Raw genomic sequence first — 27,638 nt, 5'->3', positions numbered from 1 at the left:
GCAAGATTCAGCAACCTGCTGGGTTGACTTTCCAATGCACCTTATGTCCGAAATGAAGCTGGGGTGTGACGCAGTCAGATTTTCTCCATACAGCCTGCAGATGAACCATCTTTCATCTTTCTAGATTGGTCTGGAGAAACAATGTGGTATGATAGGGAAAGCATTTATTCATAATAAGAATTTGAAATTCAAACACAAATGGTGCTGAAAAAAGAGATCTATTTGTTGGGCAGACAAATACAAATTTACAACATATGTGTATTTTGTAATAGAATAAAGCTAGACTGAGAAGAGAGACCTCTTCAAGTGTATTCAGCTGAATGCATTTAGACCTCCTTCTTGAGTCAGTGTGTCAGCTAAATAAATCCTGCTAATACTAATTTTAGATGGTTGAGAGTTAATCAATGGACACCCTGATAATAATTTCTAAGCATGTGTAAAGTATTCCAGAGAGAAATGGAGTGAGAGAACCGTTTAGAACACGGACAGCAGGCTAGTTAAAATAAGATCTCTGTTAAATAATGAATGTGACAAATTCTTACACTGACTAGTTAATTAGATAGCGGAAATACTCTGGATATTCTAACAGTTTCTAAGCAATGGCTACTTTATTTGCTGAGAACGTCAAAGTCAGACAATATATTAACTAATCCAAATGTCAAGCCATTTCAAAGGCCAATTTAAATAGGGACTCATATGGGTGTTTTCTTACTCAGGGACACAACAGCAGATGCAAAGGATGTACATGAACTCACAAGAGGAAGGGTTAGGGTCATATCCACTAGCTTCATTCCTGAACTGGTGAACAGACCCTACACATAACATAAATTCTGTCACTGGAGTCTCTCCACACATATTCCAGTTGCGCAGGCAGGAAGACCATGTGTCCACAATTTGTAAATGCCTTGGATCCATTCTCAAGTTCTGCTGCACACATGGTGCAGGAATAAAGTGAAAGCTGGTATTTCTGACTCCTCTTCCCTGTGATATTTGTATGTGCCATGTTCTGTGGACAGGCACTAAAAATGATGGAAAAGGTCTACTGAGCCAGGATCATCAACAGAATTGCGACTTGTGTCCTCTGGCACATGACTGTCCTGGAGGAAGCAGAAACAGAGGAGGAAGAGGAGAGGGGAACCCACCAGTAGCATTTTAAATGCTAAGGAAAAGAAAGGAGGTGTGGCTTTTGGAGTTATGGTCTGGCAGAAGACATGTGTTAGGAATAGGACGAGAAAAGGAGACAGAAAGATAATTTTTCTACACCCTTACATTGGCTCAGAAGAATGTATCTAAGATCTGGGGTTTTATGTTTCTTTCTGATTGGTTGATTGGTTGGTTTTGGTTTGGTTTTTGCTGTATGTGTTTTGCTTCTGATCTTAGACTATTTCTCAGTTGTGTTTCAAATACCTCATCCTTCTCTAACAGCCACAATGAAAAGCCACTGAAATCTGAATCTGTCTGGCAGCTACATATTCAGTGAGCTGGCAGTTACACTTCCAGCAGAGCTGCTAATCAGAAACGGAGCACTTTCTTTGGCTAGTTTATGTTTTAAACAACTTTATATTTATGTCACAAAACTGGCCAGATAGATTTTATTTAATCAACCAAATGTAAAGAATTAATGCAAAGACATATAAAGTATCTTGAATCCAAGAGAACTGCTGAACCGTATTAGCAGTAATGTAAAAAGGCAGAGGTTGAGGAGAACAGTTAGGAAGCACCTTGAAGCACCCATTGGCATTCAAAGACATGTGCATTTTGCTCACTAATGTCAACAGTGAATGACAGCACCTCTCCGGGATTCCTCCATAACTCTTCCTGGAGATCCCTGGTACTCCCTAGTTGTCTTCCGCCCAGGTACTAACCACTTTCAGTCCTGCTTAACTTCCACAATCGTACGAGATCAAGGATGCTCCAGGTCTGTGGAGTAGGTAAATCTGTACAGTATTCTCATCTTGGTGCAATGACCCTTCCATCAAATATTCCAGTAGTTTGGCATTCATACTACTTTCTGAATATGAAATTCAGAAAAAGGGCATAGAAAATCAAGAAGGTTGTTTTCTATCCAGAAATTTCTCATCTGTCATTTAATTTTAATAATGATAGAGGCAATATGTTGTATTTCTCCGACCTACCTATTCAGACCTACAGCAAATAGAATAAAATAAAATAAAATAAAACTTTTCATTTCAGACAATAATTATGTAGGTAGCTATTTTATCCTCACCCAGCTTTTTCCCTTTGTATGGGAAAAAAGAGTGCTTGGAGACAATATGGAGAAAGAAAAGGATTTCTAATGCTTTGGGATTGTTGTTGTTGGTTTGTTTGTTTTTTTTAACAAAATGTACAATGACAAGAACAACTCTATGTACTTCCAAGAATATACGAGCCCTAATAGCTTCCCATGTGTTTATGGCTTTGATTGTATTTCCAACATTTAATTTTGATTTTAAGACTTTTCTGCAGACTTTTGGTATATTCCCTTTCTGTCAGTTCTTTAACTTTTGTGTGCACAATGCAGTGGGGTCTTGACTTGAGAACTTAATCCGTATTGGAAGGCGGTTCTCAAGTCAAAAAGTCTGTAAGTCAAGTCTCCATTGAACTACAGTGCATTGAAAACCGATTAATCCCTTAACAGGCCGTTTTTGTTCCATTTTGGTTTTTTTCTGGTCTGTAAGTCAAATCTCAGTCTGCAAGTCAAACCTAAATTTTGCGGCCAGAGAAGTCTGTAACCCAAAAAGTCTGTAAGTCAAGCCGTCTGTAAGTCAAGGGTCCACTGTGTTACCTGTTTCTAGTATTCCAAGGTATTTATAATTTTCATCACTTGAGAGTGATTTTATAATATTGCCATTTTAAACTCTATTCCATCTAGTTTTTGGATCTCGCCACAGTCTATAGACAGAGCTGCACATTTGTCAATTCCAAATTTCATTTGGATATCTTCACTAAATATTTGTACTGTGTTTAGCAGTGATTCTATCTCCGTGGAACTTTCTGCATATAATTTTAGGTCATATATGTATAACAGATAATATTGATTTTTCCTCCTTGTTCTGAAATACGGTAGCCCAGTCCAGTTTTATTTAAAATTTTGACATCAGTGAGATGTTAAACAGCAGTGGTGACAAAGAATCCCCCTGAAATATTCCTCTTTTGATGCTAACTCGCCCAATTTCTTCACCAAAAATGGGCATTAAGACAGTTTTCCAGTTTTCCATATTTTTCTTGAGGAACTTCTCAATGTTTTTACTAATCCCAAACATTTTAGGCAGATGTTAATTCAGCTGTGTGGCAATGAGTCAAATGCCTTTTTATAGTCTATCCAGGCCATTAAGCTTTGTTTTTCGTCTTTTTGCATTCTTCAGGATCATTTTATCAATAAGCAGCTCCAGATCTGTGGAGTAGGTAAATCTTTTGTGCCTCTTGACTTGTTAAAGTTCCCTTTCTGTTCAGTTGGGTATAGGGAGTTTTCAGGTAAGTAATTATATATTGATCTTGCAAGTACTCCTGTGAGAAGCTTGAACATTGTTGGAAGGCATGTAATTGGTTGATAATTACTGGGTCCATTGCCCTTTTGATGATCTTTTATTATCAGAAATGTGCAACCTGTTGTCATTCAGTCTTCAGTTATATAATTTTGAAGTAAGTGGTAAAATTGCACTGGTATACGTTGATGGAGACTTGTTAGATGCCGTGGCGGTCACCCCACTTCACTCCTGTCGATTACATTCAGGGTCTCATTTACATGAACCTATGAGAGGAGTGGAGGGGCGGAGTCACCAGAGAGATAGGAGGCTTGGCAAGAGAGAGAAAGGAGAGAGTAGTTGATGGTTGTTGAGAGCGGTAGAGAGAAACTGCAGAGAGACAGAGAGATAGTCAGAGAGATTGAGATAAAATATAAATAATAAGCTGGTCAAGATCAATAAATATATTAGGTGGTGATTGTTTATGTAGAAAATTATCTGACACGTGAAGGATTTGATTGTAAGCATTAAATAAAAGAACATATGTGATCCTGAACAACTTTAATACACCTTAATAAATAAATAACTTTTGTTGTCAGTAATCAGACAAGTGTTTGTCTACAGTTCTTGGTATTGTGGATAAAAGAAAATCCACTGGTGGCAGCAAGGAAACAAAGAAACGTCTCAAGTGGTCAGAAGGCATAGCGTGAGCTCCTTGTGTGGTGAAGCAGGCAGGGGCCACGAGGGTAAACGTCACAGATGCTTTAACAAAAATCCATGTAGCTCATCTGGACCAGGTGCACTCCAATTTTTCAGTCTTTACTTACCTCTTGATCATTTCAATTCTTATTACAATATCATCCATTTGTTTTTCTTGCGTTTCTTTACGAATGTCTTTATTCCACGAGGAGCTTTTGTTATGTCCGGTTGGGCTTTCCCATATTTCTTTCCAAAAATTTAGACCATCATCTTTACATGGGGCTAATTTCTTTTGCTCTGCTAATTTCTTTTGCTCTGCATATTCTCCTAGTGACATATAGAATAATTGTTGGTTATTTCAAAATTGTGTGTTTTCTCTATATTGTTTCAAGTGTCTATTGTATTTTTCAGTTTTCTTTGCTGTAGCTATTACCTGCTGTTTTAATTCTTCCACATTTTCAACAATTATTTTCGTTTTTGGATCATATATTTTGCATAGTCTGGATTTTACTTTTTCATTTTTAAGTTTTGAATATTTCAAGTGTTTTAAGTTGCTATTGTCTGCACACTTTTTTTTAAACTTTTTCTTTCCAGACAAATTTTCCATTTTGGGGTGCCACAAATTTTCTGCGGTTTTTGCAGCTTGTAACCAAGTTCCATGGTTATTATGGTAGCTGTACTATACATGAGCTGGTCTTTAGTGTGTTGGTTTGGATTGTTCTGATGACAGCATTTGCATCATTCAGTAGATCTTTTACTGGTTTACCTTGTAATTGGTGCAAATTGGGAAGCCTTTGTCTTTCGGTGTTCTGGCTAACATTGGTTACTATTTTTCCCCTCAGTGATGTTTGCTGTTCTGTCAACTCATGATTTCTGGGTTGTTCTATATTGTGTCTTGCTTGGCTCAACGATCTCTGACACCCTCTCCCTAGATGTCAAGTTGGATAAACACATTGGCAAAGCAGCTACCGTGTTTTCTAGACTCACAAAAAGAGTATGGCTTAATAAGAAGCTGACGGCATATACCAAGATCGAGGTCTATAAAGCCTGTAGCCTAAGCACACTCCTGTACTGCAGTGAGTTCTGTACCCTTTGTGCATAGCAGGAGAGGAAGCTGAACACGTTCCATATGTGCTGTCTCTGGTGCATTTTTGGTATCACCTGGCAGGACAAAGTTCCAAATAGAGTAGTCCTAGAACGAACTGGAATTTTTAGTATGTATACATTACTGAAACAACAACATCTAACTTGGCTTGGGCATGTCATAATAATGGCTGATGGTCAGATTCCAAAAGTGCATGGAAATCACCCAAGGGAGACCACAGCTGCGATACAAGGATATCTGCAAGCAGGATCTGAAGGCCTTAGGAATGGACCTCAACAGATGAGAAACCTTGACATCTGAGCGTTCAGCCTGGAGGCAGGCAGTGCATCATGGCCTCTCCCAATTTGATGAGACACTTGTTTAGCAGGCCGAGGCAAAGAGGCAGTTCTGAAACCAGCAAAATCAGGGAGCTGGACAGGGGACAGATTGTATTTGTCTTCAGTGTGGAAGGGATTGTCACTCTCGAATTGGCCTCCTCAGCCACACTAGACGTTGTTCCAAGACCTCTATTCAGAGCACATTACCATAGTCTCTCGAGACTGAAGGGTGCCTAATCTCTATATCTACCTCTACCCTCCATTTGTCTTCCATGCTATGGTCATTGTCTTGTGTTGATTTTGCCACCTTTTCTAGTTATTGCAATTCCAGTTCTGAAAACACTTTACTCTGGATGGTAAACCTTCTTTGGTCTGTTAACCATTGTCCAGTTATGTCACTACTTGGGTGTTTTCTTTTTCAAATTTCCATCATTCTTTTTTGAAAACCACTGGCTGTTGAGTTTGCCTTGTAATAACATTTTATAATTGCTATATTTTTTACGTGAGTTCAAGTTTTGCGTTTACATTGTTCCAGCAGCTTTGCAGCAGCTTGTCCTGGTTCCTCAATGGGGTCTGCTGAGCCCTGTAGCCCATTTGTCACTAGATGCCCAAGGACTATAGCATCTGACACAGTCCTTGTTGACTTGGGCGATGACTGATTTGGTATGGATTTCTGTTTATTTTCTCTCATCATAATTGATGGTTGGTGGACACAATTGGTCTGGTTTCTCAGTTGAGACCCGTCTGGCTTGGGAGACCCTTCAGCATAGCTCTCAACCTCACTGAAGCATGCAAGCGCCTCCACCTCAACAAGGCCTGTGCCCATGGAGGGTATTATTATTATTATTATTATTATTATTATTATTATTATTATTATTATTATTATTATTATTATTATTATTATTATTATTATTATTATTATTATATTGCAACACGATTCACACTTTAGGAATGGTAGACACAAATGCTCAAACTGCTTTTTGCATGGGATAGTTTTCAATGGAAAATGTGGAAACCTAGCATAAGATAATAGCTCTCTTGTCTAGTGAAAATGTCCTCATGCGACTGGCTTGCAAAGCTGATTCACAGAAACTCAGGAATCAAACACATTGCACAAAGTTATCTGATGTGGCAATAGGAAATGCACCTCTCCTCCAATCTAAGATGTGGCTCCTTTTAAATGCTCCTTTTCTTTTTGTCTGACTCGTTTTAAATAAGTTGACAGGTAAATGCACTTGGAGCCAAAATGTAAAGATAGGAGTCAAAATGTAACTGATAGAGTTTGGATTTTTCTTTGGGAAAAAGTCATGAAGCTGTCACCTTGAATCAGGCTTAGTGAACATTTATTTAAAATTATGGCATGTTAGCACAGACACCAAGAGGACTGAAATAAATGTAGAAGCCTTACGTCTTCTCACATTGTTGGCAATGTACCGATTTCCATTAGAGCCATTATGTATGTGCAGAGAGTGTGCCCTAAACTACAAGGGTTCGGGGATACAAATACTGACCAAGATCAGAGAAGTGTCCAGAATAGTAATCCTTTTGGACTGGTGTATCTACAAAGCAAGCAACTAAATACAGTATCTATGGCATCTGTTGATAAATGGCATAATTTGCCCAGTCATGGCTTTGCTAAATCTCTGGGAACAGAAATGCTTAATGTTACCAAACAGTAGAAAATACCAAATCACAAGCAGCATGGGATGATAAATAAGCTGGAACTGTCTATGTGTAGAAATTTATCACTCCTTAGAAATCACTTCTCCAAATTTCAAATTGCTATCTTGGTGGATTGTTTCACTGAGGAGTCACTATTTCCATCCTCAATAAAAGACTATTCGACAAGTATGAAAGTGTTCTCCCCCATTTAGATTGTTTTATCTTCAATAACAACTTTTCTAATAACCCTATTTGTGAGGAACTGCCTGCTTTAGGTTTGTCTAGAAAGCTTCTGCTGAGTTGTTATAACTCCTGCCACCCATATCCATCCAGCACAGAGGTCTCAAACTCAATTTACCTGGGGGCCGCTGGAGGCAGAGTCTGGGTGAGTCTGGGCCACATCAGATTTTTCCGCCAAGTGGAGTAAGAGCCCAAGGAAGCTGCCCAGGAGTTTCCTTAGCCTGGGTGGGGCTCCGAGGAGGAGGAGGAGGAGGAGGAGGAGGGGCGTGGGAGCCCTCATCACCAGCCACACACCCCTCTGGCTCCTTCTTCACTACCACCACCAGCAGCAGCAGCAGGACGAAGAAGCGGAGAAGGGAGGAAGCGCTAGTGACTGCCTAACTGGTGGGGTGGGGAGGAGGGCACGACACAATTTTTTAAAAAAATCCTCACAGAATCGCCTTGCCAAAGGAGAAAAGCCCCCATCGGTACCTGCAAAATTGAACAGAATGGGGTGGGGCCCCCCACAGGTTTGTGTGCGTTCACACACACATGGAGGTCCGGCAACCTTCCACTGAGGGCCCCCTCAAAACAGGCACACTCAGCAGCAGTAGCTACCCCCACCATGACAGGGGAGCAAACTTTGTGAGGCGAGCCCAGGCAGCCTCCAGAGCTGAGGTGGCTGAAGCAGGATGAAGAGGAGGAGGAGGAAGCACCACCGGGTGCTGAGGCGGGTGCTGTCCGGGCTGCTGCTGGGGGTGCCGAGAGAGAAAGAGAGCCAGAGAGCCGCTTCCCTGGAAGAGGCAGTGGTGGCGGCAGCTGCTGTTGGCAGCGCTGTTGGAGGTGCTCTTCAAGGACAGGCTGGGAGCAAGCTCCGCTCTCAGGCATTGCTCGGCGGCAGCTTGGGCGCTTGGGGGAAAGGGCTGGCAGTATGCCTCGCTCGCTGGCTCTCCCCCAAGATAGTGCCTCTTGCACCCTCCATCCCAAACTGCAGCCTGCCAGCCGGCAGGCAAGCAGGCCGGCTGGCAGGCTGCAGTTCTGGACGGAGGGTGAAAGAGGTGCTGTCTTGGGAGAGAGCTGGCGAGTGAGGCGAAGCTTTTTTTAAACTCTTGACAGCAGAGGATGTATGGGCACTTCAAGGGGGGACAGGCAAGGTGGGGGCCGCAAATGGCCCCCGGGCCGCATGTTTGAAACCCCTGATCTAGCACCATCTTGAGGAACATCAGGCTTTTCCTAACTAGAGGGTGCGCCATCATCCGCTTGTCCACTTGTAGCTACTTCAGATCAGCCACCTTAAATGGTTCTTTTTATGTACAAGAAAATATTTCTGCATTTTAACCATATCTGTATAGAAAACAGCTTTCAGGTCTACTGTTTATCTTTTGCTTAAACTGGTTCTCATAAAGATGAACTGAAATCACATTTGCATTTCATTTCACATTAAATTCCATGTATTATCAACTAGTCTCCTTTCTTACAATAATGACAAAAATGGACCAGTTTTAAAATTTGAGGATTAATAGAAGATAGTCATATCGAAGATATTGCTATGGATGACAATAATTGAAAAAAACAACTGTCTCTGCAGAAAAAATATCGGGAACTAAATTAGTAGATTTGGACCACTGATATTGGCAAATTAGAAATGTACACGAGGAAAGTAATTATGGTGAGCAGAAATAGACAGGAAAGTAGTCCAGGTTAGAGGCTATGAATGAAAGATGGTTCCTTTTGAGTTTAATGAAGAAATGCTTCTATTCACAAGTAGTTCAATATTAAAACTCCCTCCAAGCATAAGAGAGTGAATATGTGCATATCCTTAGAGCACTTGGTACTTCACCTGTACTATTATTGTTCAGTAGTTCTGAAAGGTTGGTACTGATTGTGGTGATACACACAGAGTCTGCTTTGTTGACGGAGATCAGCTCCTGTCAGTTCTCTTAGTATTCTACTAAAAATCCCAGTATAAACATATATGCCTTTAAAGACTATCTGACCATACTGTTCACTTTTATGGGCAACGGCTCCTTAAAAGACCTCTCCTGTATGCTTGATATTATTCTAGCCAAAATTGCAAAGAATTAAGCCTGGGATCTGATCTATGCAAAGTATGTGCTCCATCACCGAACTCTGGTCCACAGCAGCCCACAATGTCCCATCCCATTCTTGCTGTAGCACTGCTTCCACAAATGCTTTATGTACACAGGAATCATTGCCATCTCATTTGTCCAGAGTTTTGGGGGTTCTGTGCCACCAGTATGTGGATGACACCAAACTCTATCTCTCTTTGCCATGTAGATCCAAGGAAGCTGTTTCGGCACTAAATCTCTGTCTGGTGTCAGTAATGGACTAGATGACGGTGCATAAACTGACACTTAATCCAGACAAGACAAAGGTGCTCCTGCTCATTCGAAAGGCAGATAATGTGCTGGATGAGATGACACTTCATCTGAAAACACAGGTGCACAGCTTGGGGGTATTCCTGGATTTGTCTCTGAACCTGGATGCCCAGGTTTTGGTGGTCACTATAAGTGCCTTTGCACAATTAAAACTAGTGCGCCAGCTGCGCCCGTCCCTGGAGAGGTCTGCTCTGGTCATGGTGACACAGGCCTTAGTTACATCTTGACTAGATTACTGCAACACACTCTACATGGGGCTGCCTCTGGAAAGTGTTTGGGAACTCAAGCAGGTCCAAAACATGGCAGCCAGATAGCTAACTGGGGCTGGTCACAGGGATCACACAACCCCCTGTTACAGCATCTCCACTGGCTGCCAATCCATTTCTAGGCACAATTCAAAGTGCTGGTTCTAACCTATAAAGCCCTAAACAGCTTGGGTTTAGCTATCTCAAAGACTGTGTCTCCTTCTTTGAGCTACCCAAATATTAAGATCATCAGAGGAGTCCTTTCTCTTAATCTCACCACCCTCACAGGTACATTTGCTGAGGACATGGGAAAGCGCCTGCTCTGCTGCTACTCCCAGACTTTGGAACTCCCTCCTACAAGAGCTCAGGCTGGGCCCATCTTTGCTGTCCTTCCGCAAGCAGATGGAAGCTGGCAAGCTTTCCCTGAGTTATTGGCTGCCTGCATGGGGTTTTTTAATGGACTGCTGTGCCTTACTGCTCTGAATGTGTCTTTGGTGTTGCTTTTGTTTACCTTTAGTGTGGTGTTTGTTTGATCCTTTTTAGGATGTGTATACCATACATACTGTTTGGGCTCTTTAAGAAAGAAGAAAGAAGTATGCTGCTTATATACTGCCCCACAGAACTTAAAACACTCTCTGGGTGGTTTACAATTCAGTTATGCAGGTTACACATTGCCGCCACCACCCACCCCCATAAGCTGGGTAATCATTTTACCAACTTTGGAAGGCTGAATAAACCTCAAGCCAGTCACCTGGAATTGAACCTAAGTTTTGAGCAGAGTTTTGGATGCAGTATTGCAGTTTAACCACTGTTTCACATGTAGTTAAAATTGTATTTTAATGATGTAAGCCACCTTGAGTCCTTTTTAAGTAGAAAGATGGGGTAAAATATTTTAAATAAATAAATCTTGTAACTTAAACTTTCCTCACACTTTGGGAGCACTCATTCAGCTGAAATTTATTGGAACGAGCATTTCGTGGAAAGCTAAGCTGCCTGACTTCTGGTAAGAAACAATTGTTTGTGAGCCCTTTGAGGGGGTCCACGGCCTGTAATGTACAACAGACCTCAAAACTGGAATTATACAGCGAACTTAGCAATATGAGATACACACAAAAACCTGGAGTATCTATGAGGACAATATGCACTGGAAAGCAATGCAGAGTGTACACAAACTTGTTCAAACTGAAATTAAGTATTTCCCATGAAGAAAAATAGCTTGAACTGAAACTTTATAATACATTTTACATACCATAAATTCCTGTTGAAATACAGGGGAATGCCTGAAAGATATAAAAAAAAAACAAGTTGTAGATTACATTTGTTTTTCCCCTTTCCACTCTAGAGCCACTTGTTATATAAAATCATTTGGCATAAGGAAATCACACACTTTTTTTTAGTATAGCAACATCTGTATATTTAAGTCAGCACGTCATGATACAATCCACCCTTGAGTACTGGAGAGAAATTGTTCAAGGAATCAGGAAGTCATTAACAATTTTCTCCAATAACTCGTGGAGGATGGATATGATCCCACAGTACCCGAGAGAAAGATAAACATATTGCCTTTTGCTGATTGCAGGAAGGAGTGGGTGGGGGGTCTGGGTTGGTTTTTATCAATGAAATTGACTTTAATAAGCAAGAACCTATTACAGCAATTACAAAGCAATCGATGCAGAAGTATCTAGAGGAAACTAGGTTGATCACCCGAAGCCAGTACAGATTTGTTAAGAACAAATAACAAACCAGTCTCTTTCTTTGATAGGATAATCCATTTAGTAGATAATATGGATACAGGGGATAAATATCTTGACTCTAAACTGTTCTTTCCAGGAAACTCTTATAAACAAGACAAAAAATTAGAGACCTGTCACATTTGTATTCTGCCCTTCTTTCTCCTAAGAAATTGTTTTCCTTCCTATTTTACTTAATACACACTTGGGGAATAGAATAGGCTGAAGGAAGCCTCTTTAGAATTTAAGACTTCATGAAGTCAAGGAACACATTAAAAGGGAAATGTTGTCACAAGCAGTGACCTCATCCTTAACATCACTGGCCACATCGGCTCCAGCCCAGACCTTTGCAGATGGGAAATAAGGTCTAGAGGAACAACTTGTGTTGCTTTGCTTCCGGTTGCCATTCTGACTCTTATTCTACAACATGTGCCTTTTGTTCTCTCTTTTTTTAAACTGAGTTACACCTTTGTATAACTTGGCAATGATGGCTTGAGACCTCAGAGGAAGGACCATCTCTAAAATTTGGGGAAGAGGTACCTCCTCTCCCTTGCAACTGCCTCACGCTGTGCCCTATTCTGAGACACATGAGGTATCTCATCTTAATTAACATTATCTTCTTGAGCTGCTCTTAAAATCTCAGCACTTTGCCATCATTCTAGGAGCAGTAGCTACATTCATTCACTCCTTCATTTAAACATACACCACCCACCTAGCGGACAAGTCACTACATTGGGCGGCTTCCAAGAAAATAGCATAAATACACAGACAAAATTGAAGTAATAAAGATACAAAAGCAGAAATCCATTCTAAAACACGCCAATTTAACAAGCATTACAAAACTCCAGATGGCAAACCATGGGATCATCACAAAATTGCTTCAAAATTAAGATTAAAAGGGATAAAGTCTCACCGAAACTGTATAACATACTGTAGTCACTATACTATATAATCATAACAAATGCAATATTTGAATGCAGAACCTCATGTCATCAAAATGGTAGTGTCAATGTGCAAGAGGGGGATATCAAGAAGCACAGGAAACCCCCTTGGCTTATAGAAGTGCAAAAAGTCTTCAGAAAAAGTGTCCTATCATCCAAAAGTGAGAATTAAGTGAGCATGTTCAATAGGAGGCCTGTCTCATGTCTGCGGCACAGAGGCATTACATATGTAAATATAAGTAATATTCTATTTGGAAAATCTTATTTGGGGCATTTGGGCTTCCATGAAAGGGCTACATTTTCAGAACAATATTGAACAAACAAAGAACAATAATAATGGTTAAAAATACTAAGAAAACATGGCACAGGGGAGAAAGCTGAAGGAACACAGCGTTCCTGTGCTGGAAAAACAAATTAAGGGACAATATGGCAGCAATTTGCAAAAATGTAAACGGCTGTCATGGCAGGAAATGGAGAAAAATGGTTCACAGTTACTTTGGAGGACGGGCAATAGGTATGGCCAGAAATTACATTTAAGATAAATATTACATAGTATTTTCAAAGAGGTGTTGAATTGCTTTCACTGAAAAGCAACAACAGGGAGTCTTCTGATACTTTAAATCCTAACAAGTTTTATTTGATATGTTTTTATGAACTGGAGCTCATTTCTTTAGATCTGAGGAAGTTGGCTATAGTTGAAAAAACTCAAACCAAATAAAACTCGTTAATCTTTAGGATTCCGTAAGACTTGCTGTTTATGCTGTAATAGGCTAACGTAGCTATCCCTGGAAATCATTCCACTGACAGTCTTTAAATTAAGCACAAACTATTAACTCCCATTTCAATACACCTGCTTTCACACAATAAAAGCAAACCACCCACTAAAGAGAGCATATGTATGTATGTACATGCTATGTATGTGTTTTTTTAAATCCCATCTTTCTGCCATTTAAAATAAAATTAAAAAATGACAATAAAACAACCATTTCTGCACAGCCAGGAAAAACAAAATGAGAGAGACAGAGACATAGCCCCTGAAACCCCACAGGGAAAGTTAGCAGCAGGAAAACCTTGGTGAGCACTCAGTTCTGCTTGCTGGTACTGGTAGCAGTTCTTGCCGTTAGGCTTCAGAAGGTGCAAAAATTAGGGATGGACAAAGGACCGAAGGAGACGATGGGTGGGGGGATCTGGGTGGTGGAGGTGGCTATATTTAAACACTATTAGCTTTCCTCCCAGAGAAACAGCAATGGGTAGAGAAATTTTGCTGGGACTGTGACAAAAGAAATGCAATCATATAAACACGCGAACATGCACAGTTACATGCAATTAATTATAAACTGTAACTGAGCTAAAAAATCTAATTCCCCCTTTTTTTGCCTCTTCTGAAGCCAAAAATCAAGCACACGCCCATCCCCAGCCGTACCTTGTCAGTACAGCTCACAAACATCCATCTTTGAAAAGAGATTGACAAGAGCTCAAGCATCTGAAGCTAAATCATTAGAGTCACATTTCTTACCATGTCCTACTAGTACAAGAATTCACCCATTTGAAGAGCAAATTATTCAAATTTTATACAGACTGAAATATATGTATTTTCATGAAATGGTAAAATGGCAATTACCAGAATTGCAGAGCTTTAAAGAGTCTTTCAAAGCACAACCATTTGAGCAACAGTTAACCAGCAGTCTAAAATTATATGCTAAAATCAACATCCAGGTCAGAAGCACATGATATTAAAAACAAAAAAACAATAAACTAGAGGTCCCTCTGAAACATTTTCCAAGGTGCCAGTTTCAGACGTGCTGTAGATTAAACAGCACCTCTGAGTGTTACTTTTTTTTCTGCTGAGAAGAACGATATTTCCTGAATAATGACTATTTTAACAGTGCAGTAATACACCACTGAGGTCAGTGTGCACACATATGATAATAAAAATAGATATTTACTATGTTATTGTATGTTCTCATACTAATTAGTAAATGTCAGCTCATTCTAAGTCATGGTGGATTCAAACAACAACACATGCAACACTCAAAATTAGATGAAAATAATCTGATGATTACATTATTATTTCCAAACGCAGTATGACTAAGCATAGACCTTTGGTGCTTAATGGAAAGAGCCAAACCATGGGAAAAGCTTCCTTTCGTGTTATTTGTGTTTTTGCAATAACTGCCAAAAGAGAGATTCTAAATACAATTGATTTTGGTTACAAAAGAGGAGTACACAAGAATTTTGTGTTTCTTTCATGTTACTGCTTTTGTGTAAACTTTCAGTGACCTTTTGTCTGTCAAATTGCCTGAGAAACTGATCATCCACTTGCATTGTGACTGGGTTGTCTGTAGCCAATCAGAATGTTCCAGGTGAGCAGGAGAGTGAGCGTTTTCAGTTTGTAAAATGGACTGGGATTCAGGAACAATATTTTTTCCTTCAGTTGTTCCATCTGTGGGAACACTCTGTGTTCAACATCTGGTGCCCCCATCTTGGATTGCTTTGCCCCCTGATATATGTTCATCTTGGAGCATTTCCTTTTTTGGCTAGCTTTTTCTTCCGGGGATCTCCCCCACCCATTTCTTTGGATTATTTTTGTTGCTGCCAGGCAGCCTGTCTGTATCACCCTGCCTCCTTGAGAATTTTTTTGGGGGGGTTTTCCTCTGATTTCTTTGTAGGGTGTTTTCTCCTTTTTTGCGGAGAGGGGTCCTTTCCTTTCATTTATTGGATTATTTTTTTCTTTTGCCTGACCTGTCTGCTGCTGCCTGTTGGATTACAGAGAGAGAGAGGTGGTATCAAGTGGTGATGTTGGGGGAGAAATCTTCCATATTCTAGCAGTTTTGTGTAGGGAGTGGTGGTTGTATTTTTTTTCCCTTTATTTGTTGTTTTCCTGGTTTTCGGTTGTGGGTGTGTGCACATTGTGGTGGTTTTGCACTGGATCCCTATGAAGGGATGCTTTCCCAGTCTGGTTGATTTAACAAAAATATCTGGTTTGTATTTATTCTGCTAAACATGCATATTTTGGTGAGGTTTTTTTTAGGACTGTTTCATCTGCCATTGCTTTTTAGAAATAGTTCTTAAGGGTTCTTTAGAGCTTTCCCTTTTATGCAAAACAAAAGGACCAGTACATGAAAACTACAAATATGAAAGAGTCACCCTTAAGAGAATTTGAAATGAAAGAAATATGAAATCTTTCACTGTGCATGTCCTTAAATATGCCAATTAAAGTCACAGGGAGATGATAATAATCAATCGATTTTTAGGTGAATTATGAGAAAACTGTAGTCTACTCTTTTCAACAACTGATGTATACATGAATAGTAGAAGCCCTCACCATTTGAGATATAATAAGCTACTTACATTACTCAGCTGCTTTTTAAAAATCTTAGAAAACTCTCCTGTCCAAGCTTCCTTCAAATGAGATATAGAACTTGAGAAATGAGATATAGATATTGGAGTCCAGACCCACAGCTCTATTAACATATGTATAGAAACACTACATAATGCAATTCACACAGTACTGTACAGTTATTCCTTACTATGAACATCACTAGGTGGGAGGAGTATCAGCATGCAAATTAATCATATGATAGCACCTTGTGCTGCTTGGTAAAACATGATTGGTAGAGTTACCCTTTTTTTAGAGCTGGGCTGGAGTGATTCCTACATACATGGAAGAACATTTTAAGGGAGATTGCTCCCAGCAAAGTGACCTTTTCCAGTGTGATAAGACATGATCATTTATTACACCTGATCACATGCTCCAGTAAGTGCCTGAATCTGGATGATAAATAAGAATAATTCCCTTTTTCTGATCTGCTTCTGTAGCATCAAAAACTTTTATAGACAATTTTGTTCTGACAGGTTTCACAAGCCCTATGATGCTTAGCCTACAAGGATCCACAGGTATAGCTGGTTTCCATTAACAACACTGAGAGCACAACTGCACCAGCAGTCACTGGGAGCTCAAAACCAATTGCTCTGTCAGCCATTCCTGCAAGAAAGCCGCAAACCCATGGGACACTGCTTGATTCTTTCACAAAGCTACAAATTCGGTTTCAGATTCTCTTGAAGGTTGTTTTAATGATTCAAAGAAGAATCTACAGCCATGTGTGTGTCTGTGGTAAGAGTCTCAAATAATGCAGCTGAAGGAGTTCTGGGAGGCAAGCATGGCGTCAATAAGTCGTCTACAAAATAAGACATCCCTTCTTTGCTGAAGACACAAATACAGCTCTAGAGAGCTTTCAGGAGAGATACACAAAGCTCTAACTTGCCTTTTACCCACTATGTTCTCTTTTGTGTCTCAGGAAAAGATTCTGTCAGGTAAGTAGAATTGAATTTATTTTGGAAGAATTTCTGGGGTCAAAAGGCTCCAACCACTACAACAGAAACAGCAGAAATCCAGGGGTGCTTCCAGACACTCATAGAAAGGAGAAGAATATGGTAAAGTTACTTTTTTGGAGTAAAGCTGTCAAGTGTATGAGATGCCTAAATACAACGCCTTTTTACCACCATCTCAAGGAGATGCCGACAGTGAATCATACACCATGTGGCTTAACTTGTTGCAAAAACCACCTGTGCATATCGTGGGGTTAATCATTAATGCAGATATGCCCACAGTTCGTCTATGCTACAATCAGCCTGGGGAGGGTGATACATCTCCTCAGTAAGTGAAAAAGAGAACAATTGTTTCGCATATTAGGGTTTTTTTTCTTAAAGAAATGGCAAATATTGGAACAAGTACTGCAAGTAGTTATTCAGATTTTCAGCCAAGTTGGCAGTCAACTTTGAATAATCAAACCAACAGAAGCTAGAAGACAGGATATTCTTGACAACACAGAGGGAGGGAGGGAGGGAGGGAGGGAGAGATCCTAAAGAACAAGAATCAGTTTAATTGCAATGGCAAATGATTGGCCCTTTCCCATTTATGTTTTCATGAAGAAGACAAAGCAATTAGAAGGCACTGCTTTGAGTCTGTTGCAATACCATCACTTTTTAATTTGCTCAAATGCAACAAATGATGGTTCATGTAACTGTAACCCCTATGGACTATTTGGTTCAGCCTAGTGGATGTGGAAATCTTAGGAAGGGCCTGTGATTTAAGATATCAGCTGAGAATGAGTGGGAGAGCCGGAGAGGCAGGAGCTCTTGTTCCCACTGAGGAGAAGGATAAGGCCCTTGCCATCTTGGTTTAGGGCTTTAAAGAGTATATACTTGGAGCTGCCTCCTTCATCCTGTAGATCTCCTACCTCAGTCCATGACTATTTCTGGGACTTCATTATTATTTGACTTCAAAGAGACATTTTTATTCCTCCTTGTTTCTTCAAGCAACTTCATCCTCTGGTGCCGGTGAAAAGAACTTAGGGTGGACACATTGTAGCAGTATAATTTGGGGCTATTTAGATCACTGTTGTTGTTGTTTATGTATATCGAGACTGGGGGGATACAACAAAACATAGAATACAACAAAACATAAAATTATATATATACACTTTCTCTAAATTTGTCACATAGTTTGAAGCCAGGAGGGCAAACAAAATACAGGATGTATGGCAACGAGATGCTTTCTCTTGATTCATGATATGTTATGAAATGGGTATACAACTGAGAATGAATCCAAGAAAAAAAATGTTATAAAAGGGTAACATTTTGCATAGAGAGTCCAAATTATGATAGATGATGTGGATATATACAAAACTATGGCCATCTTAGGATGTGCCTCACCAATCTTCACTAGCTGGAGGGAAAGATACTATACTGAATTAACTGGCATTCAGATCAAGTTTACTGTGCATATGCAAAGTTGAAGGCATACCACAAACACAGTTTCTCGTTTGCCCTGTTTTTAGTATTCTCTGTCTTGTGAATCTCTATGTATTCAGTATAAATAACTATTGTCTTAGAACAAATGTATACTTTACAGATGGAAGAAAAGGAGGAACTGACTAAGCTGATATAATCCAAATGCTTTTTCTTCATCTCGGTTATCTCTTCAACCATTTCTCTCTGAGACCAAGATCAAGTTCAACAAATGTTCACAGAATGGATTTACAGAGAAATGTGTGATTTTTATCCCTCTATAGTAACCGACAGAGAGACTGAATTTTAAAAACTAACAACTGGAGAAAATGTAGTGACCCATGTCCTCAAAGGTCAGCCTAGATGATCCTGAAGATCTCTTTGGATGCTCTAACATCTATGAAATTCATTCTTCCTCGCATGCTGCATCCATCTATCATCCTAATTTCCACAGCCCCCTCTGTCTTTCTACCACTCCCACTATAACAGTTTAGTGTGTTTTTACAAAAGCATAGCTTTCAACTGCTTCTTAGCCTGCCTTCAAGCCACACCACAATAATCCTGTTTTGTTGTTTTGCAACACATTTCAATATTAAAAATGGCCTAAAAGCTCTTTTTGAACACCAAGAGGGGCATAGTCTCTGGCCAGATCTCAAATGACCTTTGGGCTCATCACTACCTCCCTCATACAGAGATGATTATAGCATAGAGCCAGGTGATAAAATTTTGCTAAATATGACACTGCTGTTATTCACTACTCCGGAGAGACCCATGGCTAAGAAAGCCTGCAGACCAGATTTTCTTCTTTTCCTAGGGAAGCCATTTAGTTTGGATTCTAGGCTAAAATTACTGGCAGGGCAATGATGTGGAATTCACACTGTGGATGTTGACAATCAATATCTGCCCTATGGATAAAAGACTTAAAGTCTCCAGAATGCCCAAATTTTAAGCTCTTTTCTATGTATAATAATAGATTAAGTTTAAGTAAAAAAAATCAGCCTCTATGAATAAAATACCTTACTCCTCTCGTCAGGAGTTAAATGATCCTTGTCTCAAAAGACATTAGAAGTGCCAATCCATAGACAACACACAATGTCTTTGCATCCAGATTTAATACTTGTTTAATTTGGTTGCAGGGTAGTAAAACATACGACAGATAACTCTGTGTTTTTTTAAAAGTTCCTCGTTCTAGGAAAAAAATGGCACATTTCCATGCATTCTTTGTATAGCTTATGCCCCATTTTTATTGAGAACAATGAGGGTTTGGTTGACTTGACTTGAAATTATGATGGAACTGGGCAAAGATTCAAATTAGACCATTCAGACAAGTGTCTACCCCTGCTTAAATACAAGGGATGTTATGAAGGGAAAGCAGGCAAAGACTTTTCTCTTCAGGCAAGCCTTCCCTCAGTAACTAGCTGCCTGTGTGTGATTTTTAGAGGTCCTTTATTGGGTTTTCCATTTTTGGGTTTTCCATTTCTCAGAGTAACTTTTTTTCTTTCTCTTTTATATTTGTATACATATTGTTCCTAGCTTTAATATTGCCTTTTAATGATGTAAGATACTTCTTTATACTTATTGTTCTTAACCTGAAATAGAGTATTTTAATTATGTTAGCCATCATAGTCTACTCATTGCTTTAAATTTTAAACATTGTCTTTCAATGTTGTAAGTTGCCTTGGGTCCTTTTCAAGGAGAAGGTGGGGTATAAGTAAGTAAGTAAGCAAGCAAGTAAGCACGTAAAGAACAAACAAGCAAACAAACAATGTGTGTTATAATGAGGGTCTTCATGCTGCATACAGATGACAATTGCTATCAAGTTTCAGATCTGGACACAAAGGAGATTTAGGGCTATGCAAAAAATATATTCAGGCACAAAAATAGCTAAAGAGAATGAATGTAGTCTGCAGATCGTATGTGAGAAAGCTCCATCAGTCATCCATCTCACCATATTCAAGAGTTAGCTACTTGTTCTGAATTTTCAGGTTCCTCTTTGCTGAATGTCATGACGGTGGAAACGGCTCTCTTTGAAATACAGCCTCCAAAAATAAGTAAAACAAGTATTCATCCCCAACGGTCACACTTGTCCTTGTTGTCTATCCACAGTTTTGGAGAACTTCGGGAATTCTGATATTTGTTAAGAGGTTTCATCCACAACTAGCCATAATAATAATAGCCTTACAACTGCCGAGCTGGAAGGGACCCCTATGGATCACTGAGTCCAGCTCCTGTCAAGGACGAACAGTGTAGAATCAACTTTCCAATCTCTGGCTCTCCAGTCAGATACCTAAACCACTGAACAGTTCTGTTTGTTTGTTTATCACCTTTTACAACATAATATTACACATTACAATGTTTACCACATTTGACTCCACCTTTCCACAGCAGTTCCCAACCTTGAGTAATCCAGATGTTCTTGGACTGCAACTTCCAGCACAGCTAGTGGAAAAGGCTTCTAGGAGTTGCAGGCCTAGAACACCTGGTTTAACCACAGTTGGGAACCACTCCAATAAAAGACATGTTCAAGGTGGCTAACAAAATATTTTTTAAAAAATAAAAGCAGATAAAAGCAGATATTTATTCAGCTAAAATCACATAACCAGCCCCACTGAAAAACCATTAAAACAAGTAAATTTACAGATATTTGTGGAGAATTTATTCACTGTGTGTTTTCGACTTACAAACTTCCTTCTGGAACGGATTAAGTTTGTAAGTCAAGGGTTGACTGTATTTCCTTTGACTTTCTCAAACACGTGTTCTAAAAATACATCCCATATATCTCCAAAATAGTTCACTTCCAATATTCCTTTCCTGAATTTTCATTTACACATTAATTTATTATTAACAGCAATCTTCCACATTTCCTCATATCATTCCTCTGTGGTTGACAAACTGTTACTCTTTCAGTTGAAAATATCAGTCTTGCAACCGTTACCATAATAGTAATTATTTATCTTTTTTCTCAATCTATTTTGGTGTTTCTAAACATGTTTAATAAGCCATTTAGACCTTTGGGGGTTAAGATCAACATCTTGAACTGGGCCCAGTATGCAACTGGCAACCAGTGAGTAAAGACTAGTCCATTGTGTTGATCTTCCAATAAACATATCCAGATCACATATGAGAACAAAACAAAGAACAGCTTGACAAGCATATTTGGAAGCAAAATAGATTGCATGTATGTTTAATCAAACATAATGCTTCTATTTAACTAAGTATGCTTGTGTATCTTATAGAATACAGTGGTGCCTCGCAGAACAAGCGCCCCATAGAGCGATGAATTTGCTTTACTGTGACGCTTTTGCGATGGCTAATGCGATCGCAGAGCGATGCCCCCAATGGGCGAAAATCGTAGAGCGAAGGTCGGTAAGTGGTTTGCTTACCAACCTTCACTTTGCGACCCGCCGATCAGCTGTTCCGCGGCTTCAAAATGGCCGCCGGAACAGCCGAAATGGCCGGGCGCAGCGTTTTCGCGCCCTTGGTAAGCAAGGGGAGGGCGCGAAAACACTGCCGAAACAGCCGAAATGGCTGCGCGCAGCGTTTTTGCGCCCTCCCCTCGCTTACCAAGGGCGCGAAAACGCTGCGGCTGGCCATTTTGGCTTTTCCTGTGGCCATTTTGAAGCCGCCAGACAGCTGATCGCAGCCATTTTCAGGCTGTCACGTTCCCGGGAGTTACGACAAGCCAGAGTCCGATAATCAGTCCAAGGTCAGCAATACCAAAAGTTCAAAGCCAGAGTTTCAAACAAACTTACAGAGTGCAGAGTGAAAGGCAAAGTCCAGGTCCAGATACATGGTCAGAGTCCAGGGTACAAAGCACGTAGTCCAAAGCCAAGGTCTGAAGTCCGATGCAACGCAGATCCAGGGTCAAGGTCCAGGGTACAGGAGCAGGAGACGTGGATGCCAAACAGGTTTTCGACACCTTGCTTCCACGAAGTTTCCTGCTTTGCTGAAGCTCATTTTATCCTAAAGCAGCTCCCTGAGCTGTTGGAACGCTCTCCATTCTGCTAGTACTCAGGGCTAGGTGAGCGCAGGTCCCTGTGGAAAGCTTTAGAGCGATCCTCTGCTCTTCTTTCCCTGAGTCTTTTCCGAAGCCTGCCCTGAAGCCTGTCTGCTGTGGAGGGAGAATCTGGAGGCTGCTCAGCTCTTTCTAATCTCTCCACATTCTCCTCAGCCACAGTTAACCCTTCTGGGTTCAGATCTTCGGGTGCACTCATGACACGCGCCCTCGTTCAGTGAGGGGAGGGCGCGAAAATGGCTGCTGGCCATAGGGAAGCATTGCTGAACGGTGAGTATTTGGCCCCATTGGAATGCATTAAACACTGTTTAATGCGTTCCAATTGTTTTTTTCTTACCGCTCAGCGATGTTTCACACAGCGAGGGTTAATCCGGGTGCACCACTGTATACATCTCCATACCTTTAGATCTGTGGGAGTCCTGTTTTTCATGGTGGTTTTTTAATAGAAACGATAGTGTGGCTCCTTGTAGGGTTTAAGTCTCTCCCTAAAGTGGTACTCACATTACTGAAGGCACATCAGACTCCCACCTAACAGGGAGGAGAAAAATCTGCCTCCCTAGAATAGTATCTTCACTTTCATGACTGGTTATATTTCAGCTGATAGTGTTGCTTTTAATGATGAAAAAACAGCTAGCATGTTTTGCTACTCTTCTATTGGAGAGTTATGATTTTACAGTGCCTTGTATTATTCCAGCCTTCTTATAAAGTGCTTTGATTATATTATATGAACAACAGAGAAGCAAGCAAAAATGGAAACAGCCAAACTAATTCACTAACAAGTAATCAGAGTGAAAGCATTCAATGTTTTAAAATGACAATTTGTTGTCCTATTTTTCTCATACCCTCTAAGGATCTTGGGAAGTGGGACGGGGAATAGAATGACATCCAAAATCCCTCAGACAAGGGGTCATTTCCCAAATCAACAGGAGAACCTGCTAGAGGTCATTCTGTTGCTGTCACTATTATGCTTTTTCTCCAGCTAATTATACACATATATACACCATTGTAAAAGGCAGAGGCCATTTTGGTTTGTGTGTGTGTGTGTGTGTGTGTGTGTGTGTGTGTGTGTGTGTGTGTGTGTGTGTGTGTGTGTGTGTGTGTGTGTGTGTGTGTGTGTGTGTGTGTGTGTGTGTGTAAGAACACAGGAAGAACAACCATTATCTACTGAGTTGATTCTAGTTAACAAATGAGAAAGTAGGGGAAAAGAATGTTACATTAACCCTACACAAATTCTTCATGGTAGTTTTATGGAATTTGCCTGAAGCAGCCACCTTATTTTACACAACTCTATAACAAATTCTTCTTCACCTCCTAACAGCCACTCATCAGGCCTTTGCTAGGCATTCACAAAGATAAATAGAAATAGGACTCCCAGATAAATATTTGCCGATCTTGATACCACAAAGGTCTTGCATTTCCATAATGCTTTGATTATTTATACAACAGCAGAGGCAAAGCTGCTGAAAGAAGTTCTCTCTGGAGGTTAAAAGGGCCAGAGGTATATCTTCAATCATTTATTATTCAAACAGATTTAATGGAGGCTTCCCCCCCTCTCCTTTCTGTGAACAGAATTCTGTTAAAAGGAGCAAAGGGGGAAAATAAAAATGCATTTTGCTTTATTTCATCCAGCACTACTGAGCAGACAAGAGGAGGGCTCAAAGGCAGAAACAAGAACAACAGCTACTACAAGGAATAAAAGGAGAATTATATGTTTACAAAATGTAATTTCAGCTACTTTCCCAAAGGATTAAGTTATGCAGACTCTTGTTACTATACAAATCCCAGAGAACAAGCCTGCTGGGTATCGCCTGGTAGATTTATCAGTAAAAAGTACTAACAGGTCATGCTTATGTATCGCTAACTTCAAACTACAAGTCATGTGAGATATCCTCCATGATACGGGCCTGTCGTTTTCTCTGAAAGAAGAAATTTCCTATAAATTGATACAAAATAACCATGGAAACAAACATGCTGACAGAATAACAGAACTCAGTGAGAAAGGCTTCTCACAGAAAAGCTAGCCAAGCTGGCTTCAGAGAACATTCATGGTAACTATTAATGCACTTCACCCTTTAGCAATGCTGGAGTTAGAGATTCTAGACCCCCTCCCCCGAGTCGCTGCATCACCTAAAACAGGAGCCTCAGTAAGTTCAGGACCCTCCTTTCTCAGGCAACATCCTGGAGACAAACAGCAGCACAGTATTCACTGAAGATTTTAATCACTGAATATGTATGTATGTATGTATGTATGTATGTATGTATGTATGTATGTACGTACGTACGTACGTACGTACGTACGTACAGTGGTGCCCCTCGCTATGTGGAATCGTCGCTAAACGGGTAGGGAAAAGGTATTGAAACACATTAAACTTATTTTAATGCGTTCCAATACCTTGCTTACTTACCCGTTCAGTGAGGATTCCCCTTGCCGGCAGCCATTTTCGCGCCCTCGCTAAGCGAGGGCAGGGCGTGAAAACGGCTGCCGGCAGCCATTTCCGGGCTTCCGGCGGCCATTTTGGAGCTGCCGAACAGCTGTTCGGCGGCTCCAAAATGGCCGCCGCAATACCCGATCTTCGCAATGCGGGTTTTCCCCATTGCGAAGATCGGGTATGTTTTCGTATAGCGATCCCGAAAAAGGGATCGCTATGCGGAAACATCGCTATACGGTGCACTCACTAAGCGAGGCACCACTGTATGTATGTATGTATGTATGTATGTATGTATGTATGTATGTATGTATGTATGTATGTATGTATGTATGTATTTATTTATTTATTTGTTTATTTATTTATTTATTTATTTATTTATTTATTTATTGGGGACAAATCTGTTTATACCCAAACTGTGCTGTTCAGACCTGTGCGGGTCAAGGGAATCCCAGTTGCCAGACAGAACCTATGTCTGGAGCAGCCTGTAGATATCACTCTAAAGTCTTTCCCATACCAACTGCAACAGCAAGGGAGATAAGAATATTGCTTATCCAACACAAGGAAAAAAAAGAGCAAGGGAATTTACTATACAGGATAAAAATGATATTTCCCCAATCAGGGTTTCATGATCTTTGTGGAAGGTCTCATCACCTCTGGAAGTTTACTTGGTGGGAATGCAAGGGCCTTTTTTCAGTGGCTGCTTTCAGGTTTTAAAAAATGGGCTACCTCTCTCTCCCTGTTGTCCTAGAGGCAGTCGTTATTTATTCAGACAGCCTTTTTAGTATCTAATGATGTATTAAGTGGAGAGCATTCTCATTCTATCTTTGAACCTGCTTCTGTGCTGTTGGGAGCTACCTGGACTTCCATTTCTTGGCTGAATCACAGGATATGAATTATTTAAAAAGCAAACAAACAATATAGGATACTACACTTATAATGCTCAGAAAAGGTGTCATCACCACAATACACAAGACTTGAGCATCTTGAGGGAAGAGGTCGGGGTTTATTACATTGGAACTATGTATTTATAGCACCCCTCAAGCAGAGAGGGAACTCATAAAATACCAGTGTGACCTCCCCATCCAAATACTTAGGAGATTTTACTTGCATGGATTCTGCTAAGGTGGCCAACCATGCTGCTTTGGAAGCATAAATAAACCTGAGTAGTAAAGCCACAACTAATAACATGTAGGCTCACTGGATCTGCCCCAAAGAGCCAAGGCATCAAAAAACATTACTGTAGTAGGAAGTGAATTGTGGGACTTTAAACAAATTATCCTCTACAAACAAAAGTGATTGTTTTGATCTACAACTGCATTGGTGTAAATAATAAGTTAGAACAATCCTCTCAGTGTCAAAGCTTTGTTCTCACACAAGTAGTGATTAACTTCTTCTTCTTCACAGGCTGATGTAAGAAGTAAGGAGAGAGACACGGTGACTTCCAGAAGATGTTGCACATGTTCTGACCCAAAACATGCCTCATGGAGTAGACAACTTCCCATCTATGCATATTACTGAACAGTTTACAAAGCAGATATTTTTGAAATTTAATTGTAATTCTGGCCCTATTCAGGTTTTATCTTGCATATAAACATGTATGAAGGAGGAGTTGTCTGGCCCTGGCTCTACTGTCACCAGTTTCTTTCACTGTTCAATGTGCGGAAGTGGGAACCCTGTGCTATCCACTGTCTGTAGAGACTGTCCTGCTCATAAGTCAGTACAATGGTAAAGCACAGCTCTCTAGTCCTGAATTTTGTCACCTGCTATCAAATCACTTCCAACAATGAATTCATGACCTCCAAAAGGTTCTGCCATTAACAACCCAGCTCAGGTTTTGCACATTGCAGACCGTGAGTTATTCTCTTGAGTCGATCCAGCTCATCATCATTCTTCCTCTTTTTCTGTTGCCTTCAACTTGATACTAGTGGGAGATTTTCTAAGTCAGTATTGCCTTATCCTGATATGCACAAATTACAATAGTCCAAGTTTAACCATTTTGTTGTTGTTATTGTACTTCTAGAGAGAGTTCAGGCTTGGTTTGATCTAGCACCCACTTACGTGTCATTCTGACTTCCCACTGTGTCTCCAGCGCTCTCCTTCACTACCTGAATGGGTCTTCTCTTTTGTGCCCAGCTATTTCCATTACTGCTATAATTGTGGAAGAATGGAATGCTTGATTTCAGTTACCAGCACATCAAAGAATCCATCAGTAAAGAAACAGAACAAAACAGAACTCAGCTGACCTGTAATTTATGTATTACTGTGATCCACGATGAGTGACTGATATGTGTGTTTTTCTTCAGGTAAGATTCAGAAGACAATAGCATGCCTTGAAAGAGTATATATTGATGACAGGTTTGAGAATGAAGATGGCTGGGAAGTGTCAAAGCAGCATCTGGACAAGAATGATGTTCTCTGGCAAAATAAATGGTGGAAACAGACTACTGTTCTAATTCGATAAATGTGGTCTAATTTCTCTCTGTGCCTATGCACATACCTTGCACAGATGTTTATTTGTCTGTTATGCTCAGGTTTTGCTCTTTACTGAGAAACCACATAATGGCTTTGATAGACCTTTCTCCATATAACTATGGATAAGGACTTGGAATCAATGAGTTATTGT

General features: G+C 40.2%; 1 protein-coding gene across 3 annotated transcripts in view; it reads right to left on the bottom strand.

Annotated features, from left to right (window-relative positions):
* MACROD2 (mono-ADP ribosylhydrolase 2) overlaps nt 1–27,638 on the bottom strand; it is a 1,236,456-nt gene that overhangs the window by 486,116 nt on the left and 722,702 nt on the right. For all 3 annotated transcript variants that reach the window (XM_073003448.2, XM_073003446.2, XM_073003438.2), the window contains exon 7: nt 11,360–11,390. In XM_073003448.2, coding sequence (XP_072859549.1) covers nt 11,360–11,390 — 31 coding nt within the window. The remainder of the gene's footprint in view (nt 1–11,359; nt 11,391–27,638) is intronic.

This window comes from Pogona vitticeps, chromosome 1, assembly GCF_051106095.1.
Source record: "Pogona vitticeps strain Pit_001003342236 chromosome 1, PviZW2.1, whole genome shotgun sequence".
In the NCBI taxonomy this organism is placed as follows: Eukaryota; Metazoa; Chordata; class Lepidosauria; order Squamata; family Agamidae; genus Pogona; species Pogona vitticeps.
Note: the sequence above shows the minus strand (reverse complement) of the source record. Positions and strands in the feature narration are given on the sequence as shown.